This window comes from Ailuropoda melanoleuca, chromosome 1 (genome assembly GCF_002007445.2).
Source record: "Ailuropoda melanoleuca isolate Jingjing chromosome 1, ASM200744v2, whole genome shotgun sequence".
Lineage (NCBI taxonomy): Eukaryota > Metazoa > Chordata > Mammalia > Carnivora > Ursidae > Ailuropoda > Ailuropoda melanoleuca.
Genome location: NC_048218.1, coordinates 8,296,210 through 8,312,574, shown reverse-complemented (window position 1 = coordinate 8,312,574; position 16,365 = coordinate 8,296,210). Strand labels below are relative to the sequence as shown.

Sequence of the window (16,365 nt, the reverse complement as noted above, 5' to 3'; positions counted from 1 at the left end):
TTGGATATAAGATGGGGGAAGCTTAAAACCTTTTCTTAGGGGCACCTGGGTAGGCTCAGTAGTTGAGCGTCTGCCTTCGGCTCAGAGTGTGATCCCGGCGTTCTGGGATCGAGCCCCACATCAGGCTCCTCTGCTGGGAGCCTGCTTCTTTCTCTCCCACTCCCCCTGCTTGTCTCTCTCTCAATGGCTGTCTCTCTCACTGGCTGTCTCTGTGTCAAATAAATAAATAAAATCTTTTAAAAAAATAAAAATAAAACCTTTTCTTTAAATATGAATGGAAAGACTTCACTTTCATTAAAAGAATTCCATGCTCGGAAGACGAGATGTGGAGTTGTTTTACAGCACCAGATTGGCACTTCTGAGCTTTTCCCCAGAGACCCTGATTTAACCATGACCTTGACCACATTTGGGCTCAGTGGGGGATTGCCTCTCTCTGCTGTGTATTATTGACTCTCCTGGTGAAACAAGGTTCAACCTCCACCTGGAAAAAGTGTTGGGCTTTGGGGCACTGACAAAATACATCCCTACTTTATCTCCTCCTTTTCTGCTTTGGGCAAGTGGAGTTTCCAACAGCGGAGTGGCCCATGATGCTAGGAGGTCCTGTTTTCCACACAATATGGTCCTGGGAAGTTCTGTGCACAGAGATTTTTAAAATAAACTAAGTCATATATAAAATATGTAGGAAAAGCTGCATATCTAAAGGGATTTAGTAACTTTTTGGGAAGCACAAAGCCATGCCTTCAACTGCAAGTCACTTGTTGAAAAGCTACCATGTGCAAGGCCATGGGACTAAAACTCCCTAGATCAGGGAGGCTCACAGTCTCATGGGAGAAGGAGGCAAACACAGGGTGAGTTGTAAAGAAAACAAAATAAAATAAACATATCCCAGTTATGAGTGTCCACCTAGATAAATGATCATAGAATGAATGTAACTGTAGAACTACTGCCCAGATTTAGAGAGGGAACATTACCAGCACCCAGAAACCCCCCGAGTACTCCTCGCCCATGACCAAAGTAACGGTACTGATTTGCCCCCTTCCTCCTAGAAACAGAAGTTTCCATTGCTTACCTCTTGTCAACACTCGATATGGTCAATCTTTCACATTTTAGCCATTCTACTGGGCGTGTAGTGGTACCTCACTGTGGTTTTGATCAGAACCGGATTCGATTTCAGAGAATCAAAGTTATGTGATGTTCTGATGTCTGGGCATCACAGAGCAATTCATAGTCATTACAAAGGGGGGGTGAATTTCATAACAGAATTATCTGTGAAGCTGTGAATGGAAACACAGGCTGCCTCTCCGGCCGAGAGGATTGTCTGGGGAGAGGCTGGGAATCGGGTTCGGTTTAAGCTCAAGGACCCCTGAGCGTAGCGCTGGGATCGCTCCTTATTCACACAAGCTCTTCACTGTCCTGGGCCCTCATTGCCTCCAGCTCGTCTTGAGCGAGGTCATGGTGAGCTGCTACCCAAGGCAGGCACGAGCTTCCCCAGACACCTGTGAAGCCACTAGACCAAAACTCTCCTATGTTTTCCTGGCTGTTAAATCCTGCCTTCTTGCTATTTGTTATGCTGGATGGGAAATCTATGCAAATGCTTTATTTTGGAAAAATGCCTGGGATGACTAAAAAAAGCCCCAGACCTCCCCAGAGCTGGAGGCAGCTGATGCTCCGGGCAGGAGCTGATAGGCTGTCCTGGTGGGATGGAACGCTCGGGCCCGTCAATCATTTACCCAGCAGGGATGGCAGGGTGGCGAGCTGTTACACAGAGAGCCCCTCCGGAGAAAGGAACTGAAGTGTGTGTTGTGCACTGCGCTGAGCTTTTCCGAGGTGAGGCTACCAGAGCAGGAGGTGTGAGGAGGACGCAGGTGAACCCCCCTCCAGGGGCTGGGCCCTCCCAGATTTATGGGGTGACCTCTGCTGGCCTTTCCCAGGCAGGAAATGGGCTGTTGGCTGATGTCTTTCCCCTGCCACACACACCTGCAAAAGCCAGTTGGTAGTATTTTAAAATAACTTAGAATGAAATTTCTGTGTTTTCATTTGGATAGTTGCCCAGTAATTGGCTTTGTGCTTTTTGATTCAAGAAATGGCTTCAAATATCCAGGACCTCAGATTTCAACCTCTCCTCCTCTCTCGGTCTCTGTCTCTGTCTCTCACACACATACCCATGGCTCGTCCTGGGTGAGAAAGGTGTGAGGATTCTATAGCAGACTGTGAAGGCTTTACTCCTCCAAGTCTCAGTGACACCTGGTTTACTTGCCTGTCATTCCCTGGCGTCGGGCTTGCCCCTCGCTGTCCGGTGCGGTTCTGATACGCAGCTGAGCATTGTTAATTCTAATTTCATTTGTCTAGAACTGACGTTTCTGGCAGAAGAAATAGGCACAGGGTTTGCCTTTGCTCTTGGCCTGACTCAGTTTAGCAAAGCCGTTCCCAGGGACTCGTCTCCTCTCTCTCTGTCTCCTGTGTGTGGACCTTGCAAATAGCAGCCAGGGGTACTGCTGGGAGCCCCACGCCTGGGTGCCTATGCCTGGTGCTGCTCTGGCCGCCCGTGAGGAGCTCCTGCTCCAAGACACGGGAATACCGCCTGTGGGTCATTGTGATTCATTCCCCTCGGGGCATTGAGTCAAGGCTAATTGAGCAGTTAAAAGTGGAGCCAGGGTTCTGCTCTCTTCAGGAATGGTGGTCGTGTCTAGGCTGCTGTTCCGGTGTCCCCTCATGCCCCCCCCCCACATACGTAAGGCCTCTGAGGTCCCCAGGGAGCTCTTGGGGTTTGTTTCATTTAATTTTTAAAGAATTTTCTTAAACTTATTGTTATTTTTTTAGTAATCTCTACACCCAGTGTGGGGCTTGAACTCACAACCTAGAGATTAAGGGTGGCATTCTCTTCTGACTAAGCCACCAAGTGCCCCTCTTGGGTTTATTTTAGTTAACTAGTACCTATGTGCAGAAGGAAATTTGAATTTCTGGTTGCACAAACTCTTTTCATGTGAAGGGGCTTTAAGCATATCTTTAAGTCATCTGAGAATTTGCTTTACTTTTTTTTTTTCTTTTATATTTTGATTTTAGTCCTTGGGACTTTATCGCTGCTGGAAGTCACAAATATTTTCATATCAAATGACAGTTGTTGGAAATTTCTTAAAATACTATTTATGCTCGTTATTGCTTTGGTCTTGCAGTATTTACTGCTGGGTATTGTCAGTGGATTCACGAAGGTGCACAAATATTACCAGTAACGTCAGACTTTGTAACTATTTTGACAACACATTTCAGTTTCATTGGTTTCCTTTTCAAATCTTACCTAGTTACCTTGTTCCTTTCTATTCAAAGGTATTAATGCGGCGTGGAGTCTGCAGGAACCCAGGACAGAACCTGGCGGGAAGACTCCTGGTGTGTTGGTGTGTTATCTCGGGAGGAATCCATGGGAGGTCCACATTTAAGCTTCTGATGGAGCTGCGGATTTTCCTTGAGGGCTCTTGCAACCTTATGAACTGAAACAAGAGTGTTCTAACCTCAGTGTGTCTGCTCTCCACTGGGGTAGCTTGCCCTTCCACCTGGAAGCCCTCAGCGTTCCCTTTACTTTTCTAAGCCCAGTGCCTCCCCTGGGAATGAAGCAATCACAGCACTTCCGTCCCACCTGACCGTGAAGATCAAGGAGTTCATTTAACGCTGCTGATCACTCCCTTCTCCTTGATTTCAAGAACATTCTCTTCTTAGTTCTCCTTGCTCACTGGGCATTCCCCCTTTGGCTGCTGGCTACATCCATCCGCCTCATTCTCCCAACCTCCAAACGTGAACGTCTTCGGCCTCTTTGATTCCTCATCTGGGTTCACTTCCAACGTGATCCTTTCTAGATGCCGGCCTACATGACGTTCCTGGCCTGATGGCTCCCAAAGTGTCCTCTCCCTGAACTCCAGCTTCGCCTATGCAAGGACCCACTCCACATCGCCACTGGAGGCCGCTCAGACCAAACACCTGGAAAATGGATATAATCTACCTTAGCAGACCAGAACCTTTTCTTTCCAGAATCTTCTTCCTTTCAGAAAATAGTAACCCCATTCTTCCAGTTGATCCAGCCCCAAATCTTGGCATCATCCTTTAAACCTTTTTTTTCACACCCCAAACCAAGGCCTCAGTAAATCTTACCGCTCTTCCTTCAGGCACATCCCAATCTCTTCCCTTTCCATCCTGCCACCCGGTCCACACCCACATCTCCTGATCCAGATTGTCGCCATTCATGCTATTCCCTCTGCCTGGCAGGGAGAAAGCAAGGAGGGACCAACGCAGGGAAAAGCAGGGTGGCACTGTGGCCAAGCATGGGATTTTGGGGCCAGGCACTGAGGGCGAAAATCCTGGCCCTGTCTTCAGTTTATCACTACAAAGTAATAGTTGTTTATACAGATTGTGAGTGAGCCAGAGTTCTCAGATTGTTTCCATTTGGGATGACAGTGGCTGACACGAAAGCAGGGTTCTCGGGGAGATGTTAGAGGCCTTTGATTTCAAGGGGTGAAACCTATGAAAGCAATCAGAGTGTGTTATCCAAGAGGGGACATTCAGGTGCTTTGAGTATGGGAGGGGTGTGGCTCCATCTCAGGAAGTGGCTTCCTAGAGAGAGAGACCGGCCTGGGGGCAAAGGGCTCACTGGAGGTTTCCAGTGTCTGCTCACACAGGGCCGGGGAGGGGCTGGGACGTGTCGTGGAAGACTGTGGTGATGGGTGGACGGGGGCCTGGGAGGAGCATTGGGAGACCCTAGGCTGTGAAGGCGTCGGGGTTGGCAGTCAGTGGGTAACAGGGCATCCGCAAGGACTAAAGACTGGCCTTTACTCCTACTCCAGGGCCTCCCTTAGCGTTGGGGCCCTGAGATATCCTAAACTCAGGGGAGGGGACCAGAAAACATGGCTGGCTTTAGACCTCTCTGGATCAGAGCCAAATTTGGTCTGATTTAGAGAAGCAAACAAACGTAGCATTTTTTTTAAAGATTTTATTTATTTATTCGACAGAGATAGAGACAGCCAGCGAGAGAGGGAACAGAAGCAGGGGGAGTGGGAGAGGAAGAAGCAGGCTCATAGCGGAGGAGCCTGATGTGGGGCTCAATCCCACAACGCTGGGATCACACCCTGAGCCGAAGGCAGATGCCCAACGACTGCGCCACCTAGGCACCCCCAAACGTAGCATTTCTTATCCCATGAGAGTCACGTTGTAATTCATCTCCATAACGACAGTGACTCATGTTTCCTTTTCATTCCGAAATTTGGGGTTGTGTGTTGTACCTCCAAAAGGAGACCATACTGTGGCCTAGGTGGCTCAGTCGGCGAAGCGTCTGCCTTCGGCTCAGGTCATGATCCCAGGGTACTAGGATCGAGCCCCGAGTCGGGTGCCCTGCTCAGCAGGAAGCCTGCTCCTCCCTCTCCCTCTGCCTGCCGCTAACCCTGCTTGTGCTCGCTCTCTTTCTGTCAAGTAAATAAATAAAATGTTTTTAAAAAATGAAAAAAAAAAACCACAAAAAACAAAACAAAAAAACAAAAGGAGACCATACTGTCGTCCAAGCAGCTTTGGGTAAGACTGCCCAGTCCTGAAGATTTGGGCAAAAACAGAAACAGGGATCTATTTGTTGGCCCTGGTGGTCATTTGGCAAAAGAGGGGCTTGCGTGGCCTGAGTTACTTGTCCTGGGAGTGAAGGTGGAAACTGGGAACTGTGTTCTTACACTCTGTTACTTGAGAGAGAGAATCAAGGTCTTATTCGGACCTACTTCCTGTTTGGGCCGGCCAGCCATAGACAGAGCCATCCGTGTGTCCCTTCTTGTGTGTTGCTTCCTGCTCTCTATGCGGATCCAAGTTTGGACCTCTGGGTCTGACATCATGTTTCATCAGCCCAGCCAGAGCCCAGTCAACAGAAGCTCTATGGAGTAATGATGTGGAAAGAACCATATATGGTCATGGAATAATCTTAATTATTTGGAAATAGTCTGGATGCAAAAGTAATTAGACTGTGGGTCATGCCACTATTTGAGTGAACCTATTTGTCCCCGCTTACCTGTCTGGCTTTGAATCCTGGGTCTTTTACTCACTGGCTCTGTGACCTTGGGCAAGTAACTAATCTCTTTGTGCTTTAATTTCCTCCTTTATAAAATGGGGTTAAGAATAGCGTTTATCTCATTGGGTTCTCATGGATCTCATTGGGCCAAATTAGTAAACAAAAAGTATGCTAGGCACATAGTAAGTACCCAAAAACTGTAAGCACTATTATTATTGGTCTTTCCCCTGAGTAGGAGATAGGGACATGTTTTATTTTGTAGTAACAGAATTGAAGAAATAATTTGAAAAAAAGTTATTTTATTTTTCTTTAATTTGTAATTGACCCTAGAATAACTTCACCAGACACATTCTAGACCACGACCATCAAGGCAGGCTAACAGAATATCATTCTGTTTTTAGAAGATTTTATTTCCCTTCTTTATTGGTTCAGATTGATTTATTTGTATAATTTAAAGAGTAGGTTAAAATTGCTTTTTTCATCCTACGTGAATGATGACCTTCCCTGTCTAACTCCCTGGCCTGGATGGGATGGCAGATCCCAGAACTCTTAGCTTCTCTGTGGTCAGATTAAAGCTAAAAGGTACAGCACCCCCTCCTTCCAAACAGAGGTTGCACCTGTCGCCTGGGGTCATAAGGTCAGCAAAAAGTAGTAGAGAGCTGCTCCTTTAACCCCCACGCCTTCACGTCAGGAAGGTTTTCCTATTGCCAGAACTCAGCAACAGGGTAGTTTAGGAGCTGTAACTGGTAAGGCCTCAAGGAACCAGAGGGTCTGACAGTGGACACACATTACTGCTGAGAGCCTCTGCCTGGAGGAGAAGCACATGGTGGCTGTGTTTCTCGTCACCATCTCAATGGCCTGGTCTGAGGGCCTGGAGGACCCTGACAGGAGGGAGGAAGCATGAAGTCAGCGGAGTATAAACCCACCTCTGGACATGTTGGGTCCAGGGGCTCCAGGCTGCGGCCTGCCTGGGCCTTTGACCCTTGTCTGGGAGGCTCCCCTTCTACCCTCCTGGTCCTGGTCGCCACCCCAGTGAGCCAGGCCAGCTGGCTCTGTGTCTGTGCTGACCTGCTGTGGCTGTCTCCTCTGTAGGCAGTGACTGCTGGAGCCCTCGTGGTCCTTCTCCAAAGCCCCTTGAGAATGGAGAGATTTGTGTAATTACTGCCCCGTGTCTAGGTCTCAGGCTCAGTCCTTCTGTAGGACAGGGTATATTCTTTAGACATTGAGAACTTGAGGTTCAGGACAGAGGCACGAGCAGGGCACCATCAGGGCACATGATGGGCAAGGCTGTGAAATGGACAAACACAGAAGAGGGCCAAGGTCCCCAGGTTAATGGGAGAGCAGTGTGTGTGTGCGTGACAGCTCTTTGACCATGTGATTTAGATCACAACCAGAAAGCATCATCAATGTTCTTAAAGCAGTCAGAGCTCATCTGGTCCTCTCAGTGGTTCTTTCCAGCCAAAGGAGAAGTCAACACACTCTGTACCCCCTCTGATGGCAGCTGCCAACCTGCTTCTGTGCCCAGAAAAGAAGCCAGTGGTTTCCTGCGGGGCCCTGGGGCATGAGCAGTGCTCCTAACTGGGCTTCTTGCCAATGCCCAGAGAGCCAAGCCACGAGGCACCTTTTGCTTTGTCTTTTTAATGCTGACTTTTGCTTCCTTACTAGTGGGGGCTACCAGTAGAAAACAACATTATCTTTACTGTGGGATTTATGGCAACTATCTTTCCCCCTAGGAAGCCCTGCACTTCCTGCCCTGTCTCTTAGCTTAAGCTGGAGTGACTGTTTTTGGTGTGTGTGGCTCAAACAGCTTTTAGACGAATATCAGCCCGGCCCTACTCTGATTTTCCCATCATGCGTGGGTTGGGGCCAACCCCGGAGTGTCCCCATTGTTTTGCAAGGTGGGGCCCTGACAGTGTGCTGTGGTTGTGACCTCAGCAGACAGAACAGACTGGAAACGGAAACGGATACTGTCCATTTCATTAACAACCACATCCAAAAGGTTTATTCCTGTATTGCAAATAAACTCCACAGACCAAACTCCCAAGCTGCTTTTCATTCAGATGTTATTAAATCACCCACATAAATACATATAATAAATAAAACCCCAGAAAGGATGAAGTCTTTGGTATACAGAGTTTTTCTCCCCTTCCCTTATTTTTCCCTCCTTCCCTGTGTTCTAGGCCCACTCCCTCGTGCTCATATTACTCCTCCGGACACAAAAGTAGCCCAGAGCTCAGCTGTGTGCCGGGATCCGGCATCGGAGCGAGTCCGGGTCCTGCTGCGTCTGTGCGCTCGGGGAGGGACAGGCCCTGGGCACTCACACGTAGTCGTTCAGTCTGTACCCGCTGAGCGAGGCCGAGGTGGCCGAGGGGGCCCGGTTGTCCTTGAAGGCGGCAGGCGGCCGGTAGGCGGGTGCGGCGGTGGCCGCGGTGGCCCTGGGCTGGGCCTGGTAGGGCCTGGTGGGCCCCTCGTCCTGGCAAGAGAGGCAGAGCAGTGTGCCACCGATGAGCGACAGGGACGAGGAGATGAAGCCGAGGTACAGGGCCTGCCCGAGCTCGAACTTCATGCCGCTGGGCAGCAGCGGGTTGTAGAAGTTCTGCACCACGTCGTGGGTGGTCCAGGAGACGGCCACCATGCACAGCAGGCCGGCCAGGATGAAGAGCGCGCCGCCCAGCGCGGCGAACGTGGCCTTGGCGGGCGTGCCCTTGGCGCAGCGCGTGCACTTCATGCCCACCACGGCGCAGGCGCACGCCGCACCCGACAGCAGGCAGGAGATGACCATGAGCGCGCGGGCCGCCTGCAGGTCTCGCGGCAGCGCCAGCAGCGAGCGGTAGATCTGGCACTGGTAGATGCCCGTGCTGTGCCACACGCACTCCATCCACAGCCCCTTCAGGTAGGACACGGCCGTCAGGATGTTGGTGCCCACGTGCGCCGTGCGGCGCCAGTGCGGCAGGATGGTGGTGATGAGCGTGCCCACCAGGCCCAGGAAGCTGAGCAGGAAGCCCAGCAGCTGCACGGCCGTGCTGGCCATGGCCCCGCTGGCCGGCTGCCGGGCTCGCTCAGGCGCCCGCCGGAGTCCTAATGAAGTTGGGGGGGGGCGGCGGGGCAGGGAGAGAAAGGAAATGGGTTAAAGATTATCTTGATGCATTCATTTCTGCCACCGAAACTGAGTTTTCCATAGGCAGTTGGTATGACGATTAACATAGTTTTAAAAATAGTGTCTGCGACTTCATTGGGTGAACGAGTGAGCCGCCCGGCTAAGACAATTTTCCGCGGAAGGCCAGAAGGGGGACGGATGACGGCAGGAATCTGGCTGGCCAGCGCTTCCCAAGGACCCTGGGGAAGGGCAGTCCAGAGCCGCCCTTTCGATCTGCCAGCACTTAGCAAGCACGTGTGGAAAGTTCTACCTTATGTCGACCCTGAAACACTTCTGCTGCGTTTGAATCTCATTTCGTACCGTGTGGTCGGTAATCGCTTCAGTTGCTAAACCAACACAAGGACTGACCAGAGTTCAGGTGTGTGCTGTGACTTAGAAAATAGCCTCGGATTGCCTGTCAGGATGCAATGTCTTCCGAAAGTGGGTGACTTCCCTGTGCTCTCAGGAAGGGAGAGGTTTAGCACCCACAGGCAGGTCTGACGCTTTCTTCCAGAATCCTGGGGCTGGATGTGAACTTAGAAATTGCCCACTGATGCCAGTGGCCAGGAATGACCAAGGTCACCAGTGTCTGAGGTGCTGGAGCCAGGACCACAAATCAGTGACCACAGAAGCGTGGGCTTGCTGTGAACCAGGTGCTGTGAACCAGGTACTGCTACCCGTCTTTCAGAGAGACAGGAATGCGGAGCCATTTCAGAGATTTTAAAAAACTCTAACCATGGCAAAATCCAGCACACTTCTGGGGGGCAAGGACCCAGCACCTCTGTAGTGACAGACAAATAGGGGACACTCAGGAAAGATTAGAAGGGAGGAAGGAGAGAAGCAGGGAAAAGGACATGAAGAAGAGAGTAAGGGAGGAAGGAAGGTGGGCGGGCGAGCAGAAATACCCCAGTGGACCCCACGGCTCCTCTCTCTTGTCTGGGGCAGGGTACCAATCCATGTTGGCACCCCCACCTGCTGGGTGACTCAGGGTGTCTCTCTGGGCTCAGCTTCTTTCTCTAATATGAGGGAGCTAGACTCCATGGCCCCAAAATGTCTCCTGGTCCTGAAGAGAGAAAAGGGATGCTTCTCTGCTGATGACAGGTCACTTCAGCATCTGAACCAAGGAGGAACCTGGTAGGCAAAACCTGCTTCTTTGTTCATCTCAGTTAAGCGTGGGAAGGCTGCAGGGAGCAAACTGTGGGCTGGCAGAGCCTCTCTGCTCACTGCGACAGTCTTGAACCCTGGGATAGTCCCAGGCAAACCTGGACAGTTGGTTCCTCCAGGTAGCTCAGAGGCTGTGGACTTTTCCAGATGGCCTTTGAGAAGCTTTCAGGCCTGCCTGGAAGCTGTCCCCAAGGGCTGATGGCCATGCAGGCTGTCCCTGGTCCAGGGCATTCTGAGGCTTCTCATAGCTCTTGGTTGATCCTCAAGAATGTGGCATAAAAGCTAAGCCTGCTTGACCCCATTAGTCTAGGGAAGTGGACCAGAAGTTTATTGGAGGTCTAAATATTTATGGAGAGCCATGACTGCTAATTTTAGAAACCATTAGGCTTCTATTTTTAAACTTGTATTAGAAGGATTTGCTAATTTAAGAAGTGGGTGTTAATGAGCCCCCAACTCCCAGCCACCAGCTCCCCCACCCCTTCCCTGTAGTTGCCAGCAGCTGCTACTGGCATTAGGTCATAATTCAGCTTTCCCGCAACCACTTTTCACTTTGGGGCCGTTTGATGGAAAAACAACTTCAAATGAATGCATCTCCTTGGAAACCACATAAAACTCATCCCTGATACTCCGGAAGGATCTTGCCCAAGCATGCCTCCCAAGAGGGGCAGTGCATACAGGACTCAACGAGCCAGCTGTGTTGAAGGGCTGCAACTGGCTTCACCTATGGGCTACTCTTTTCCTGTAGACGTGTGTGTGCTTGTGGAAACATTTGCTAGAGGGATGTGAGTCCAAGACAAATATGGTTCTGAGAATCAAGTTCCAAAAAGACCTTGACAGGCTGGGTGGGTGGGGCTGAGCATAACAAAATAACGCATTCCAGGAATAAATGTTGGGTCTTGCATTTGGGGTTCACAAAGTCCCCAGAGCACACCCCTGGGTGGCTTAGTAGTGTGAGCGAGCAGGATTTAGGATGGCGTTTCTCAAGGAATGTTTCCGCAACGCTGTGTTTGCGGGACGTCTTGTGTGAGGATGTAGACGTCAGGGGGGTTTGAGAAGCTGGTAACTGCAGGCCTTCTCACCGCTCCTAACACACAGGGGTGTGTTGTGAACCTCCCAGAAAAGTCTGCGTAGCATTTCCTGAACTTACTTGACTGGAGACAGCCTCTCTTGACTTTTCCAGGGAACAGCTTGAAGTTAAATCACTTTGGCAAGCAGACTGAGAGGATATAAGTCCCTTAAAAGTTTTATAGAGCAATGATGAGCTAGAATTGCAAAAACAAACCAAAACCAAACAATTTGATGTTCGGGAGTCTGAATGAGCGCAGATAGGAAGGCCAGCAGGATGTAGGGTTTGCCCCCAGCAGAATCTCAGAAAGCCCCAGGGCTATAAAGTAACATGAAAATCCATGAAGGGCAGCTGTGAAAAACACCAGGGCACTGTCGGCCCCTCAAGCTGGATCTGGTTTTATGAGCACCAGATCTGAAAGGTGAGGGGCTTTTTCCATATAAATTTTTATGTTGCTCCTTCCTCTGTTGTCTGTGAGATACATTTTTTTTTTAAGGAAAGAAAGAATTAAAGGGAAAAAAAGCAGAAACCCTCAGCATTTGGTGGAGTCTCTCCATTGCATTCAACCTCCCAGCCTGCCGGGACCCCAGCTGTCTCCCAGTGGCCAGTGGGGACAGCCTGGCTGGGACAAGGGACTGAGGCATTTTTCACCCAGCCCCCGGCTCCTGCTTTTTTACGGTCCAGTAAAAGATGTTCTGGGTACATCTAGTTCATTCTTTATTTGGTGGAGTGTGAGCTCAGGTCTCCCCTGCTATCCAGACTGCCTGGAGGGGTGCAGGTGTGAGGCAGTAGGATGTTTGAGTCACACGGTGTCCCTGTCCCTCAGAAGTCTCACCTTTGGCTACCTGGAGCTGTCACCTACCTCACCCCTCGAAAACTCAATCCCATTATGAGTAGCTCACCTACGGGCACACATGGCTTGCTGACCCTTCCCCACCCACACTGCTAAAGGGTGTGTCAGACCTGGGGTGGTGGGGAAGGAGGACTCAAGCCAGGCATGTGGGAATTTCTTTACCCTAAATCCCCTGGACACTCCTGTCTAGGGGAAGAGTTGGAAGGTTTGGCCACTCAACCAATTTTCAGCTTTGGACTGGCCTGCAGTGGGAGCAGATTTAGAGCCATCTGGAAATGGGCCATCACATGCACGTCTGCCCTAAGGGCTCCTGATGTGGTACTGGATCCCTTGAGGAGATGGCATACAACCTGGTTTCTTAGAGCTTATCAAGGAAAGGGAAGAGCTGCCTTTAAAAGAAAATGGTCCTTGGAACTTTTAAGAATGCAGAGTTGTCTTGACTTTGATGTTCAGCAATTTAAGAAAATGTCTGATTCAAAACACCTGTCTGTTCTTCTTGTCACTCCAACTACACCGGCTCTTCATTGTTGTGTAGCTATTTCACAGATGCCACACCTTGGGAACTCAGAATAAACTCAAGGGAGATTTGGATTCACCTTAATGAGATAAGTTACCAAAACTAACGAGAAAAGAAATGACTTTTATGCCATATCCAAATGAAATAACTCCAACTAGTATTTCCTAAGTACATGTTGGACACTGTGTTTCTTATTAATGTGCAAAGCAAATGGATCTCTTTCCTAGAAGCTCAGGTATACTCTGGAGGTACGATTACAGTACCTCCTCTTACACAAATACATACGAATCATGAGAAAGTGATCAAGTAATATTTTGGAAAAACCATTTCGTATTCATTCAGGATGGGCCATACTGTGGAGTTTTTGGCTCTAAAAATGAAGTTTCCTTCATTACTGTTCCAAACGTTCTGTAACTTTTCTTGGGTTATTCTTCAGACTGGCAGGCATCTGTATTTTAATTTATGAGGACTTCTCTGCCATCTACACATGTTGCAGACAAACTGCAGTCTTTCTGTGACAGCCAGAGACAGAATAATGGTATGACTAACTTACTGCTATCATGGTGGTTAGAGCTTGCTTGTGTCATTTATGGATATCAATGTGAAATATCTTGCCCACATCATATAGACATGACAATTTATAGATTAAATTTTTCCCCTCTCTTTTGGATGACTAAAGAAAAATCTATTTTTCATAACAAGGACTGGTTTGGGGAGAAGCCTGTGTTAATACAAATGAAAACCATGGCTATGTGGTTAGATGCTTGTAGAGACCATTTTCAACTCAGCGAGATTGAACAATCTATTGATTTAGTGAAAACTGAAAGTTTAACCACAGCCATAAAAATTCTAAACTGTTTCTCAGGAGGCACTATCTCTCTAATTTCAACTCACCAGATTTCATTAGAATCTATTACAAGGTTAAGATGGTGGAGGAGTAGGAGACCCCTTTTTCAGCCGGTCCCCTGAGTCGACCTGGATAGGTACCAGACCACCTGAACATCCACAGAATCAGCCTGAGACGCAGGAAGATACATCTGGATCTCTACAAATGAACATCTCCAGCGCTGAGTATTGAGGTACGAAGCGGGGAGCCGTGAAACCGCATACAGATATCAGAAGATAAACGGAAGGGGGAGGGAGCCGCTGCGTTCGGGCACCGGGAAGCAGTAGCCACCTGCACGGGGGAGCAGGCGGACTCGCGGATGGCACCCACGAGAAAACAGACTGGAACCGTGAGCGGGGAGTGCGCGCCACCAGACTTCTCACAGAGCTCCGGAACTCCAGTGTGCTCACTGGATCCAGACTGAGACCAGGAGTTCCGGGAGCACACAGGGCGTCTGGCAGCTGGCAGCTGGCGGTGTTAGAAACACAAAGGACAGAGATGCGCTGGCCCTGGAAGTGAGGGTTGGGACGCTGGGTGTGGGGCGCACATCCCAGGATGCTGCAGGGTTGAGCAGCACCAATAGTAACAGAGTTAAAGTGGCCAGAACATCAGTGGAGAAAGTTCCGCGATCCCTCTGTTCTGAGACAGAGGCTGAAATTCGGCCACTGCCGCTCTGACTCTCAGAAGAGGCACAGCAAACTGCCAGGGAAAGCCCCAGAGAACAAAAGCCTGGAAATACCAGCTCACAGCGTGCCCATCCCCATCTCCCTCGCAGGGGACACGGTGACTGTACCCAAACAGGGTTGCCTGAGTATCAGCGCGGCAGGCCCCTCCCCTAGAAGGCAGGCTGAAAAACCAAGAAGCCCAAATCCCTAAGATCCCTATAAAACAAGAGCACACGGCCTGGGTCCCGGTCAATAATTTGGGCTCTGGTCAACCCTGCACCCTCTCCTCATCAGAATGACGAGAAAGAGAAATCAACCCCAGCAAAGAAAAGACAATGAGTCTGTGGCCTCTGCCACAGAACTAATGGATATGGACATAACCAAATTATCAGAAATGGAATTCAGAGTAACAATGGTCAAGATGATGAGTAGACTTGAAAAAAGTATTAACGAAAACGTTAATGAGAATATAGAATCTCTAAGGGTGGAAATGAGAGCGAACCTGGCAGAAATTAAAAATCTATGAGCCAAATGCAGTCAAAACTAGAGGCTCTGACGGCCAGGGTAAATGAGGCAGAGGAACGTATTAGTGAATTGGAGGATGGGTTAGTAGAAGAGAAAACTAAAATAGAATCTGGACTTAAAAAAATCCACGCTCATGAATGTAGGTTACGGGAGATTACTGACACAATGAAACACTCCAATGTCAGAATCATCAGCATCCCCGAGGGGGTGGAGAAAAACAGAGGTCTAGAAGAGATATTTGAACAAATTGTAGCTGAAAACTTCCCTAATCTAGCAAGGGAAACAAACATTCGTGTCCAAGAGGCAGAGAGGACCCCTCCCAAGCTCAACCACGACAAACCTACACCACGTCACGTCATAGTGCCATTCACAAATATCAGATCCAAGGATACAGTATTGAAAGTGGCCAGGGCAAAGAAATTTCTCACATACCAAGACAAAGGTATCAGAATTATGTCAGACCTGTCTACACAGACCTGGAAAGAGAGAAAGGGTTGGGGGGCCATTTTTAAAGCTCTTTCAGAGAAAAACATGCAGCCAAGGATCCTTTATCCAGCAAGGCTGTCATTCAGAATTGATGGAGAAATAAAGACCTTCCAGAATCGCCAGTCATTGACCAATTTCGTAACCATGAAACCAGCCCTACAGGAGATATTAAGGGGGAGTTCTATAAAAGTAAAAAGGCCCCAAGAGTGATACAGAACAGAAAGTCACAATCTATAGAAACAAAGACTTTACTGGCAACATGGCATCAATAAAATCATATCTCTCAATAATCAGTCTCAGTGTAAATGGCCTAAATGCTCCCATAAAACGCCATAGGGTTGCAGATTGGATAAAAAGACATGACCCATCCATTTGCTGTCGACAAGAGACTCATTTTGAAACTAAAAATACATTCAGACTGAAAGTAAAGGGATGGAATACCATCTTTCACACTAATGGACCTCAAAAGAAAGCTGGGGTAGCAATTCTCATATCAGACAGATTGGATTTTAAACTAAAGACTATAGTTAGAGACACAGAAGGGCACTATATTATTCTCAAAGGGTGTATCCAACAAGTGGATATGACAATTATAAATATATATGCCCCCAACAGGGGAGTAGCATGATATACAAGCCAACTCTTTTTTTTTTAAGATTTTATTTATTTATTTGACAGAGATAGAGACAGCCAGCGAGAGAGGGAACACAAGCAGGGGCAGTGGGAGAGGAAGAAGCAGGCTCATAGCAGAGGAGCCTGATGTGGGGCTCTATCCCATAACGCGGGGATCACGTCCTGAGCCGAAGGCAGACGCTTAACTGCTGTGCCACCCAGGTGCCCCCACAAGCTAACTCTTAACCAGAATAAAGAGACATATAGATAAAAATACATTAATAGTAGGGGACCTCAACACTCCAATATCAGAAATAGAGCACCCATGCAGAAAATCGACGAAGAAACAGGGCTTTGAATGCCATACTCGACGAGTTGGACCTCATAGATATATATAGGACACTACACCCCAGAACCAAAGAATACT

At 48.8% G+C, this 16,365-nt stretch overlaps 1 protein-coding gene across 2 annotated transcripts in view; it reads right to left on the bottom strand.

Annotated features, from left to right (window-relative positions):
• Nucleotides 1-3,934: 3,934 nt before the first annotated feature.
• CLDN14 (claudin 14) overlaps nucleotides 3,935-16,365 on the bottom strand; it is a 21,186-nt gene continuing 8,755 nt past the window's right edge. Inside the window, exons 2-3 of one of the 2 annotated variants that reach the window (XR_004623881.1) lie at nucleotides 7,097-9,106; nucleotides 3,935-3,969 (exon numbers count right to left, since the gene is read on the bottom strand). Coding sequence is in view for 1 of the 2 variants with exons in the window: in XM_002917062.3 (XP_002917108.1) it covers nucleotides 8,346-9,059 (714 nt within the window). In the remaining variant the exon portion in view is untranslated. Of the gene's footprint in view, nucleotides 3,970-6,275; nucleotides 9,107-16,365 lie in introns of those variants that run through there. The other variant, XM_002917062.3, reaches the window with a different exon arrangement.